Source organism: Cavia porcellus, unplaced genomic scaffold, assembly GCF_034190915.1.
Source record: "Cavia porcellus strain 051 isolate PalLab524CR breed Dunkin Hartley unplaced genomic scaffold, mCavPor4.1 scaffold_12, whole genome shotgun sequence".
In the NCBI taxonomy this organism is placed as follows: Eukaryota; Metazoa; Chordata; class Mammalia; order Rodentia; family Caviidae; genus Cavia; species Cavia porcellus.
This window is the reverse complement of record NW_026947495.1, coordinates 59,280,333-59,293,631: the sequence shown is the minus strand read 5'-3', so window position 1 is coordinate 59,293,631 and position 13,299 is coordinate 59,280,333. Positions and strand designations below refer to the sequence as shown.

Sequence of the window (13,299 nt, the reverse complement as noted above, 5' to 3'; positions counted from 1 at the left end):
TGTTGAAGACTCAGCACCCCATGTGACTGGAGATGAGGCCTTTATGGTGATAATAAAGATTAAGGAAAGTCACAAGGATGGGGCCCTAAATTCAGTAGAACTATTGTCCTTGCAAGAAAAGAAAAAGACTCTGAGATCACTCTCCTTCTCTCTAATGTTCCTTTTCTTTTTCTTGAGTGTCCAAAGCAAAGGCTTGGTGAGGACACGTGAGAAGACAGGAAGAAATTCCTCTTCAGGAATTACATCAGCCTGCATCTTGATCTGGGGCTTCTAGCCTCCAGACCTATGAAAAAATGAATTTATATTTTAAAGTCACCCAGTCAATGATACTTTGTTATGGCAGCCTGAGTTGACCAATACAACTTTCAAAATATGTTATCATATCTTAATAGATTTCTCTTGGCTCTAGAGTTTCTAGGACATACTTTGTTTCTCATAACCTTGACAATTTTGAAGAAAACTAGCCAGGAATTTTACAGAATGTCTCTCAATTAAGAGTTTACTGATGTTTTTCTTATGATTAGACTGGGGCTGTGGAGCTTGACAAAGAAAAACATAAAGTGCCATTCGTATATCAAGTACATGCCATCAACATGACCTGTCTTTGCTGATGTTAACCTTGATCACTTGGCTGAGGAAGTATATTTCAAGTTTCTTTACTACAGAGTTATTTTCGTTCTCCCTTTTCCATACTTGTTCTTTAGAGGAAAGTCACTGTGTAATGAAGGGTCCTATTCATTGGTGTTTTGTTCAATGGAAAATCTGTATTAATTATTTGGAATTTTACTTTTAAGGGAAGATTTATCTCTTCCCCCATTTATTTGTTTATTCAGTTGTTTAAATCAGTATTGTACATACGTATATGTTTTATACTTTGAATTGTAAATCAAAACTGCTTCTTATTTTGTTGCTTAAAATGTTCTACCTTTTGCCATTGGGAGCTTTTTGAGCTGACTCCTGCACTCTTTTGACATACTCTTATTGTACTCTTACTGACTGTAGGTCATTTTCTATGAATAAGAATCTGTTTCCTTGTAATTAAAGAGTGGTGTTAGAAACTAAGATCTGGGGCTCTGTGGCTTGTTGCTACTGGGGTGTAGTAGCTTTTAGGCCCTCACAGGTGCCAGGATAAGGAAATAGATGTGCATATGCCAAACCGGGTGTGTGTGTGCAAGTGTGTATGTGTGTGTGTGTGTGTGTGTGTATGTGTGTGTGTGTGTGTGTCTATATATATGTTTTGATACGAAAGATCTTCATTATATGGAGCTGAATATAAGTTCATGCTGATGACTGAAACCCTCATCATTTACCATGAGCATTATTATAGCCTTTTCCCCTCACTTGTCTGGAACCTCCCACTTCAACCATGAGAAACCTGGGTCTGCCATTTGCCATCTATTTACTAGTTGCTCAGTTTCAGTTCACTTACATAGTGGTTTCAAAATTAATAGCATCATTTTGTCAGAGCGCAGAGCTTATTGCCTTTTGTCTTAGAGACTCTTTTCATATCCAGAGTTACTTAGGTCAGCACCTTTTTCCAAGTTACTTTTTAATTCTGTGAACATCCCATGTGCTTTCACACCTCTTTGTTTTTAATTGTACTAGTCCTTCTGCCTGAACTGCCTTGGCTTTCACTTTTACCTCCTTGGAATATTCCTATTCATTCAGTCATTCTTCACCCAGCATAGAAGCTACCTTTACCAGGAAGTGTCTGTGAATACTCACGTAGATTTAGTCATTCATTTATCTTGTGCTAATGCAGTTTATATCACTTTTATCATACATTTCCTGCACTATTCACTGTCCATATTTCTGTTGAATTTTTTAATGCTCCCTTACAACTGTCCATTTATTTAGTTAGTTAGAGATAGGACTTCATTGTAGAGATCAAGCCAGGCTTGAACTCACTATATACCTCAGACTGGCTTCGAACTCATAGTGATCCTTCTGTCTCAGCCTCCTGAATGATAGGGTTACTGATTTGTGTTACCATGGCCAGCAAAAAATTTTAGCTTGCCAGTGAGACCCTGTCTCAAAAGAAAACAAAGCAAAACCAAAAAAAAAAATTTTTTTTTCAGTGTGTCTATTCTTACACAGAAATTGTACCTTTCTTGTGCATTTTCTTTTTCATTTTCTGGACCCTTTTTTGAAAGTGTGGTATTGCCTGTGGTCTGGTAGTAAAAACTTTACCTGATATTTCATGGTGCAGTTTGCCTTTATTTTTTTCAAGTTATAACAAAATGTAGTTTTCTAAAACAGAATTTATACAATGTTGTAAACATTTCCTGCCTGAATTGTGTTCATTTAAACTTATGAAAATATATTCATTTGGATATTTTTATTCACCAATGAATAGTTTGAATTTTTCATATCTGACACCTATTATATAACATGAATTTTTTAAATAGTCCTTTCTCAGTCAGGGCAACCTAACTGATATATCGGCTCAAGTATGGGTACATGCATTTCTGCCACACAGTGAACCTAGAGATAGAGATCTCTACAATATATATGAAAGCAGAAGTCTCGGTAAGGCTAGAAATCTGTTTATCACACCTATGAGAACTTTTCACAATACTTGTGAGAACTGACCACACATAAAGTATGAATGCAACCTAATATCCTTTATCAGCCCACCAAATTTGGTTAGTACCTCCAAAAGTTACTACACTGGCATATGTGAAATGCTGGTAGGATAAGTTCAAACTAATTTCACCCTGGTCTAGTGTAATGTGCATTGAGACAACTTTCAGAGTAATTAAAATAGTGTGTTCTTCAGATATTTTGGTTTTTGGATGGGCTTACATAAAATCCATTGAAAGAAACTTTTGAGTCCCACAGACCTCTTTTTTGGTGTGAGCTAGCACATGGCGTACCTTCCTTTCAGGGCTGTCCTGGAAGAGCAGCCGTTGAATATGAGCTTTCCATTCTGAAGCTGTGGAGTGACTGACGTCATAGTGTGATCAAAAGACTCTGTGAATACTTACTGTAATTATTGTTGTTCTGCTCTTGCTAATAACCTTATTTATACCCAGAAATTATACTCATCCAAAGAAAGATTACAACAAGATGCGAGTTCCCTGAGCTGTTTACCTCACAGATGGTCACCCCCCGGAGTTGTCAGAAATTGCCAGGGTTAATTGAAGCTTCAGTTTTCACTGCAATGTAGTTGATACTTAAGTGTTTCTTACCTGTCGGCTTTCACTCTTCAAAACACTACAACAATAGCACTTTAATTTGTTCTCATTAATGCTTGCCCCTCGGGTAATGTTCAATGCAGCTTCATCTAGATGTTTGCTTTTCCTAACCTTTTACTAGCTTCCCAGCCAAGAAGAAAAGCTTGACAGTTACAAAGCTAAAGACAGGAGTATCTCACTAATTTATCGATTTAAAGAATTTTCTAAATCAGGAAACATTGAAGGGGCAGTTAACTTTTACTTGGTAGGCAGACATTTAGCAAATGATTAACAGTGCTTCTCTCCCTGGGGCTTCAGTGGGTTTAGACAACCAGGAATCATTCTTGGGGAGTCTTTCAAATAGTTTATGCCCAGAGCCAGCAGAATGCTCCAAGGATAATCATTATAAACTTGCACAAACAGCAGTACTGCTTGCTCTAGTTCTTTGGTGCTCCTCTAGAATATTGAAATGTAAGAAAGCAATCTTAGGATCAAGCTTAAATGGCAAGGGAAGCAAAGAAGTCCTTTTTTTTTATCTCTGCTCCTCAGCGTGTAAAAAGAGCCTAGTGAAAAGAACTGGGTGTTAAAAAGTGTTACATTATCTAGGTGATGCAAGAGCCCTTTATCTGTATTTTGAGATTTGAATACTAGAAAGAAAATGACTGTGCTCTTCTAATCTGGGGCCAGTGTCTTCCAGTGATATTGTTTGCTGTTTGATGATGCCCCAAGAGAATAAACAGCTGAGAGAAAGAGAAAGAAGGAATTTGAGGCCTCCTTGAATCATCTGTGTTAAATCAGTTGCATTACATTAGTAACTCAGGTCAAAACTGAAGAATCACTGCTGTGATCTTTTCTTGTGTATGTGGTGTACAACTGTAGATAACAAATGGGTTAATTGTATGTAGGTGAATTTAGCATATAATATATAATAGTTGGTTAACAGCAACAAAGAAAAGAGGAGAGTGGAGGGCTTGGGAGGAGAACATGTGTTTTCCAGTTAGACTGCTTGGATTCAATCAAAGCCTCATTGAATTTTAGTTGAGTGACCTTAAGCATGTGAATTTACTTTGTTCTTTTGTACCACAAGTATTTTTCTATAGCATTTAAATTCCGTAGCATTTATATTGTATTATAAGTTATATGACTTATCTAGAGATATAAAATATAGACGAGGATGTACAGAACACAAATCCTGCTCCATTTTATATAAAGTACTTGAACATTCCTGTATTCAAGTATGGTATCCATAAAGGTTCTGGGATCAGTCACACAAAGGTATCAGGGACCAGGACTTCACAAAATAGTGAATACCTTTCTTAAAAATCAAAGTTTCTATGAAAACTAAATAAAATTGTTACTTTACTTCCTAAAATATGTTTTCCATTTTCAAGTATATAATGGAGGGCCAGGAATATAGCTCAGCAGCATATTCCTGTCTGGCAAGCCAAAGGTATGCAATGGAGTATTTCTTTTAACTAAAATGCTCCTTTTATTTAAAAAAAAAAAAAGTACTAGAAAATACTGCTCCACAAAAATAAACTGTAGTTATTGAAGACTTATTTTTCCATGTATGTATCATCTACTACACCTATTCTAGTAGAATATATGATTATCAGTTGGAGGGATCAGGAGGATGTGTGAAAAAGGCTCCATTTTGGTAGAGGATGAAACATATTGCCAAAAATCTGGATCTGGGGCAGAGCTCTGTTCCCCACAGGTCATCTTTCTGATTAGGACATCTGTGCTGCTGAGTTCAGTGTGATGGTGGTTGGCCTTGAAAACTGGTAAGTATTAAAATCATATTCTCCTTGGCTTATCATGCCATATAATGAATCCAAGTCATTTTATACATTTGTTCTTTCTTTGCATAGTAAGTAAGGCACACATGTACCTGTATCTAGGCTGGCAGAAAGTTTGTCAGCTCTTCACAGTGTACCTCTATATACTTGGTAGCATACTAAATTCTATTGATAATCACAGTCTGTCAATCTGATACTTGTGTGAACCTCAGTTCCTTTCCTGGTCTGTTCCTTACTGACTGCTTCAGCCAATTGACTATTCATGATTGAGTCTCAGCACAGAGATCTGAGAGAGTCATGGCCCTAAAGTCATTTTCATTCTGTTTCTTTTGGGTCTTTACAGGGTTCAAAAGGAAAAACCATTCTAGAATGGTGAGCTCAAAGTGGGCAAAAGAAGTAAAAGAACTACCACTTGATTACGTCCTCTAGAATTAGATTGGCAGAATCAGTTAGAGCTAAGTAAAGGGTCAGGACCACAATTGCAGATGCTTCCAACAGTAAATAAAAACTCAAACAGCTCACTAGAATTTGTGGAAATTTATTGCCTTAATATTTTTCTGCTCTAGAGTAATACACTGTAAATACAGTTATATGTCATTTAACAATGGAGATATGTTTTAAGAAATGTGTTCTTAGGCAATTTTGCTGATGTGCCACATCACAGAATGTACTTACACAAATCTAGATGGTGTAGCCTATTATAATTTAGGTATACTAAATTATGGCCCACTGGTCCTATATAGTAGTAAAGTATATATAGAGAGTAAGTATATAGTCTATATGATAGAGTAACTATATATACTTATCTATTTAGTAAGTGTAGTATATATAGATAATGTTATTGTAACTGATAAGATTGGGCAGTTGTAACATAATACTAAATATTTGTGTATGTAAACATAGAAAAGATTTGATAAAAATAGTTGGCACAGGAATTCTTCCACTCCACTATAATCTTACTGTTGTATATGGTTCATCGCTAACTGAGACATTGCTGTGTGGTGTGTGACACTATCAGCTTTAATAAAAGTATACCAAGACGTGCCTAGAAAGCTCTTACATATTTCTTCCCTTCGGTATCCTCATTTTATCCCTGATAAACACTTGATAACTTAAAATTGAGTGGGAAGCACTAAGCTTATGTGAAAACTGCAATGTAAGAAAGTAGTCAATATTCAAACTTTTATTTCTCATAAACGTACTACTTAGGGCAGTTATACTGGCCTCATAAAACAAGATGAGAAATGTTCCTTCTTCTCTTTTTAAAATTGGGTAAGATTGGTATTGCTTTTCTTTCTTTTTCTTTTTTTAAATGTTTGGTAAAACGTGTGAGGACAATGAGTCTATAGTTTTCTGTTATTTTGTGTTTTTGTTGTAAAATGTACATAACATAAAATTTACCATTTCAGTCTTTTTTAAGTATACAGTTCAGTAGCAGTAAGTATATTCACATTGCTGTGCAAATATTAACATCATCCATCTCCAGAAGTTTTTTATCTTCCCTAACAAAAATGTGTCACTATTTTTTCTTTTCACTTTTTTGGTCCAGCTTCTTTTTTAAAATTTTTATATATTGTAATTGTATAACAGAACATTTTGATATCACTATATATACATAGTGAAATGGTTATTACAGTCAAGCAAATTAACATATCCATTATTTGTGGCAAGAGCACCTACATTTTTAAGCAAGCATTCTAAGTACAATACAATGATATTGACAATAGCCCTCATTTGTACATTAATCTCTAGATTGTTTGTTCTATGTATCTATATGTAACTCTGTATCCTTTAATTTGCATCTCCTGATTTCTCTTCCCCACCCTAGAATAATTAAACACTTTATTGTCCATTATCCTCTCTGGCAACCACCACCTTTCCTTCTGTCTTATGAATTTGACTTCTCAGGAATCTCATATAAGAAGAATCATAGGATGTTTGCCCTTTTATGACAGACTTCACATACTGCTTTAAGACTTATCCATAGTTTAAAGAGAGTTAAGATTATTTTCCTGGGCTCAGAATGTACTTTAGAGGTAGATTATTCATCAAGCATCTATAAGTCCCAGGGTTTGATTCACAGCACTGCCAAAATTAAAAAACAAAAAGATGACCTGCAGTTTGGATGCCCCTGTTTGAGGTGCTGCTTCAGTTGCATTTCACAAATTTTGATATTTTGAGATTTCAGTATTCAACATATTTTTAACTTTTTCCTTAAGATTTAGTCTTTGAATCCTGGATTACTTAAAAGCATATTGTTCACCTAGATTACTTAAAAGCATGTTGTCAATTTCTAAATATTTGGGATTTTTTCTTGATACCTTTTAATTTAAGTTTGGACTAAAAATCCAAGGTCAACAATATATTGCCTATAAGAGAATCACTTTAAATGTTAACACACAAATATATTCAAAATTTATAATAAGATACACCGTATGCCACTTTGCATTTCAGCTGGTAGAGCTATGTTCATTGTAGACAAAGTAGATTTCAGCAAAACAATGGAGATAAGATATGATATTGTTAATAAGAGGTATTTCACGAAACATATTTGCATTTAGTATTATTGCAGAAAACTTTCTGAATGTTTTCAATACTTTGGAATTTTTTGACATTGTTGTAGAGAACAGCATATATGGCCTGCCTAGGTGAATGTTCCACGTGCACTTGAAGAGAATGTGTAATTTGCTGATAGTAGGCATAGTGTTCTTTCTGTATCTTTTATGTCAGATTGATAGTATTTTTCCTTACTGATTTCTGTGATCACTTGTTAATTATTATTGTTCTGTTTTTACTGAAAGGAGGCTGTTGAAATATGAATCACTGCTTCTTCATTTTAGAAAGTCCCATCTATTCTTGCTTCATGGATTTTGAAGGTTTATTATTAGATTATGCACATTTTTAGTGATTAGTATGGCCCCTCACTGAATTGGCTGTTATCTAAAAGGCATAACAGCCTGTAATCCCAGCACTTGAGAGACTGAGGCAAGAGGATAGCTCTGCATTTGAGACAACCTTTGCTACATAGTTCAAGGCCAACCTGAATTACATAGTGAGACCATGTCTCAAAAAAAGCATAGTGATATGGATCTTACCATTTTTAAATGTCCCTCTCTATCTGTGTAATGGTCTTTTGCTTAAAGTCTACTTTGTCTAATGATGTAGATCCATCAGCTTTCTCATGCAGGGTTTGCAATGTATCTTTTTCTTTTTAATGTATTTGAATCTGTATACTTAAAATGTGTGTCTTAGAAACATTAAATTGTAAGGTCTTGCTTTTTAATCCAGATTGATAAACTTCGCCTTTTAATCAAAATCCATCTACATGTAATAATTTTGATATGATTGGGTTTAAATATGCCATCATGGACCTGGGGATGTAGCTCAGTGGTAGAGTGCTTGTTTAGCATTTAAGCAGTTCTGGGTTTGAGCTCCAGTACTGCAATAAATAAAGTGCCATCTTGTTACTATGGTTCTGGAGTGCAGTGAACTTCTAGAGGGTTTTCCTTATTGTCCTGAACTGGACGTCCTGTTCTTTGAACTGGACGGGAAACACACAATGTAGTGAGAGTTTACATTTACTAATGATTGGGGCCTAGGATTTAGCTCAGTGGCATAAGCACCTATCTGGCAATCGCGCAAGGTCATGAGTTTGATCCCCGGTACCAAACAAAACAAAACAAAACAAAATATTTACTAATGGTTAGAGAAAAAGATGCCATCTAGGCTGTCCCATCAAAAACCTGCTTGCCTTTGTGCCAAAAGAACTGAAGATAGCACTTTTCAGTTTTTCCCAGGCGCAGGCTTGGAAGTGTTTTCCTGCGCATGTGTCTTGGATTTCTGTGATTAACAGGTCATGCCCACTTGACCATCTGACTGGCATGACCTAAGTTCCTGCCTCAGTCTCGGTGTTTCATTTTTTAATACCATCTATTTTTAATTCCTCTGTTTTTTCTTGCCTTCTTTTGAACAAATGAAATGTTTTGAACTATAACTTTTTCTGTTATTTCAAATAAAAATTTCTATAGTTTTATTATGCAAACAATATCTTAATGTTTAAATATGCAAATTTAAAATATACCAAAAGAAATTTTAAGAGAGGATACAGCTTTAAGTACTCATTTAAAGTCTCAACTACTCAGGAGGCTGAGGCAAGAGGATTACAAATTCACAGCCAGCTTGATCAATTAAGCAAGATTGTCTTAAAATAAAAAAGGACTCAGTGATGGAGTACCCCTGGGTTCAGACCCCAGAGAGAGAGATATATATAGAGAGAGACAGAGATGGAGGGAGGAAGGGAAAAAGAGAGAATGAGAACATAAAGGAAATGGTGCCAGAAACCAGCTTTTATTTCCAGAACTCCATTTTAGGTCTGGTCCAGGCCTTCTTTCTTTTTTTTCCCCCCTCAAAATGGAACCATGACCTAGAAAGTCTTAAACTGGTATAACATGAAACACGTTTATAAAATATTATATACAATATAACAGGATAGCTGCCTATACACTATCACACTCTTCCGTCTTCCTTTTTGTCAGTGCAAGAATCTTAGGAATCATCTTGGAAAATATGAAGTAATTTTTTCCAATTAAGTTTATGTCAGACAAGTACCACTTTTTATGTAATCACACAAACAATTCATGAGCAGCTTGGTACTGCCTCCGGAAGTTTCCATTTAGTTGAGAAGGTATTTGCATAATTTTGTTATGTATTTATCTGTGTTATATGTTCAATTAAATAAACATTATATCTTCATATAATAAAAAATGAATAGCAACAAACCACTGTGTGTGACTATCTTAATTACTTTTCTCTCATTGCCGAGACATAGTAATGACACCCAATTAGTTAAAGGGAGAAAATTTTATTGAGCTAAGTTTGTAGAGATTTCAATATATAATTGGTTGGGTTCAGGCATAGCAGACAGGCATTGCAAAGGAGAAACAATTCATGGCAGACACAGGTAGCAAAGCAAGCAAGTGAGGGGCAGGACAAGCCTCTTTATGTCCCTTGTGCTGTATCCAGGCTACCAGGATTAGGGTAGTGCCAATCCAATCAGGAAACTGATTTACTAATCACCCACCCTTAATTCTAGCATTGCACTGTGAATCAATCATGACTAGATTCAGCCAGCTCTAAAAAAAATCCACCTATGAGTACATGAGACTTTGGAGATGTCTAGACACAAGCCTTAACAATGACTGTTACAGATGATAAATAAACATATAAAGATGTTTGTTTAACTACAGAAGCAGCTGCCTAGTTAAGGAAACTGCTAGATGTTGGGCCCTGACCATACAGTGCTGTCTCTGATGCTCGCAGTCTGCATGACATACACTTCTGTGACTTTCATATATATATATATATATATATATATATATATATATATATATATATATATAACTCTGGTTATATAGCTTTGTCTTTGACAGTCCACAGAGATCCTTGGTCATTTATAGTGAGGAAAACTCATTTTTTTTCTCTTTTCCTTTTTTATACATGGATAGATGGAGATAAGTATCACATGATTATTTGAAGGATTGAAATTTTATTTCAATTTGGCTTTCCTGGGTGAGAAACATTTACATTATTTTATACTTTCAAGCATGAATTTCCTCTTTTCAGTGTAATCAGTTTCTACTCTTCAGCATACAGAACATTTTATGAATAATATTCAGTGTGGAAAGAAATCTAAAAATAACTTTGCACGTAGGGTTTTGTTAGTCTTATGTGGAATACTGACAAGCGAAAAAAACAAAGGCACATCAGGGGAAAGGTAGTGGTAGGTGGGGCATTTCATTTGCTCCACCGAAGAGCTTCCTTTCCTGAAGAAGGGAAAACACAAGAAACAGGAGCATTTGTGCTATTAAATGATTCATTTCTCACATTAGTCACATTTAAATGGAACCATGGCAGTCCTTTTGGTATCACTCACCTCCCTTCCTTTACTTCTAAAGGAAAAATCTTGAATTTTATATTTAAAAGCCCAGCAAAATGTTTTGAACATTCTGAGGTTTGTTTTGCAATTCACAGTCTTAAAGCCCATTCATTTTTGTAAGGTGGTAAAAGGAAATGCAGTATGCCTAACAGAACCATCAGTAGTTCTAATTCATGGTATGTACACATAACTTCTAATACTTGTTTCTGACAGCCTACAGCATTCAGCTGAATGTTGTAATGAACAACTTGAAATGCCAGACATTATTACAGTGGATTCTTATTGGGAAAATTTAGAGCTTTAGAGCTTCTTTTTAGTACTTTTCTGTAAGATTTTTTAATGACATATTTACCAGTACATAATTAACATGACTAGTCTTTAAATATTAAAGTTACTCTTTCAAAGTGGAGATGGATTTGGGCCAGTCATCTGGTAAATCTTGTAAGTTGGGATTAAAACATGAATTATGTAAGCATGGATTCTGAATTTTGCAACCATATTACTGATTAAATATGTAAATATATAATTGATAATTTAAAAATTACTAGGATTTTGTCTCAATATAACATTTATTTATCTAATTTTCATATTACTCAGTTTAGCATGAAGATGAATTTTAGGTTTGTTTTCCTGTTCTGCCTCTGTACTTGGGTTTTTGGTCTACTGGGCATGAAATATTCCTTGTAAGTTGCTTAGAATTCTCCAAACAGTGTAATAAAATAACTGTAAAACAGTTGTCTTTAATACACAAAATTCAGGTTCTGGGCTTACCTGATTTGGCCATGTGCTAAATATAAGGCAAACACTTAACAAAGCAAAATGGATCAAAGTTGTAATTTGTAAAGAATGCTATCCAATGGGCTCATCCTAAATACTGCTTCTCTCTGACTTAGCCTGCCCACAAGTTCTTCAGGAGAGAACCTATCATGCTATCATGCCCATCTTTTTTTCTTTCTTGCTTTCTTTGAATATTGAGGATTGAATCCAGGGCCTTTATATTGAACTGTATCCCCAGCCCTTTTCTTATTTTGAGTCAGGGTGTCACTAAGTCATTACTCAGGCTGGGCCCAAACTTACGATCCTCCCAACTCAGCCAGAATTCTGAGAATACATGTGCATGCTGCCACATCTGGCTTTCATGACCATCTTTCATTTAAGAAACATTTAGTTTCCATCTCCTTTCTCAGATTGTTAACCTTTCAGAACCAATTTTGATTATTAAACAGTATACTTCAATTTAAACTGATCATTTTGATTTTGCAGGTACTGCTTAAGATGAATGTGATTTGGAGAAGTTATATTTGTAGTGTAAGGCTAAGGAAGGTGCCATACAGATGTCAAAGTGGTAACCACCCAGTGGCTCCCCTGGGATCAAGGATTTTAACTGACCCAGCCAAAGTTTTTGAACACAACATGTGGTAAGTGGTTTTTTTTGGCTGATATTTTGTATGTTTATTAAATATCACTGTGGGCCTGGGGATTTAGCTTAGCGACATAAACACCTGCTTGGCAAGCTCAAGGTCATGAGTTCGATCCCCAGTACACACACATACATAATCACTATGGTATTATTTTCATTTTTTAAAATTTATTTTGTACCATATTTTCATTTACATGAAACAGTATAGTAATCAGGATAGTTAGGCTTTAAAAAAGAAAGACTCTTTTTGGTTTTTTTCCAGGTTTTTTTTTTTTTTTTTGTCTTTTCCTTTTTATCGGTACCGGGGATCGAACTCAAGACTGCCTGCTTGCAGGGCAGGCGCTTATGCCGCTGAGCTAAATCTCCAGCCCCTAAAAAAGAAACACTCTTACAGAGATTGGTAAAAGATAAGGTTAGAATGATATAGCTAACATGTTGATAGAGGAACAGCATTGCATGTGGTTCTGTATTAGTAGTTTATGTGCCAGGCATTTTAGAGCCACTGTGGAGAAGTGATACTACACATGGTACATAACATTAGGTATATGAATTGATAACAGTGCACTGAATAGGTCAGCAGGGATAACTAGAAGTGAGAGGGGGCCAGTGAGATTGTGAATGAAAAATAAATAGAGCCTGCTGCTCGTGTAGAAAAAAAAAAAAAAGGAAAAACTTGACTCTGAAGTTTTGAACTGAGGTCACTAATAGGAAAAGAAAAATCAAGAGGTAATTTTTTTAATTTTGGAAGAAAGATGGTGGATTTAGTTGTAGACATGTTGAACAGGCTTTGAGAGTAGGACATTTTTGTTAAAAATATCTAGGAAACATACAGGGGTAAATATGTTCAAAGCTGAAGATAGAAAGTTAGATATGATATCTATGGTCAAAACTTAATCAAACTAGGCTTTGGAGCAGGGTTGGGGAAGATGCTTTTACTCTTTGTTTTTATTGCAACAGAGTATCATTTTT

General features: G+C 35.3%; 1 protein-coding gene across 4 annotated transcripts in view; it reads left to right on the top strand.

The window, feature by feature from the left end:
• Positions 1-13,299, top strand: part of Mettl8 (methyltransferase 8, tRNA N3-cytidine) — a 142,561-nt gene that overhangs the window by 18,599 nt on the left and 110,663 nt on the right. For all 4 annotated transcript variants that reach the window (XM_063259271.1, XM_063259269.1, XM_013142629.3 and 1 more), the window contains one exon: positions 12,174-12,328. In XM_063259271.1, the coding sequence (XP_063115341.1) occupies positions 12,186-12,328 (143 nt within the window). In that variant the 5' untranslated portion in view covers positions 12,174-12,185. The remainder of the gene's footprint in view (positions 1-12,173; positions 12,329-13,299) is intronic.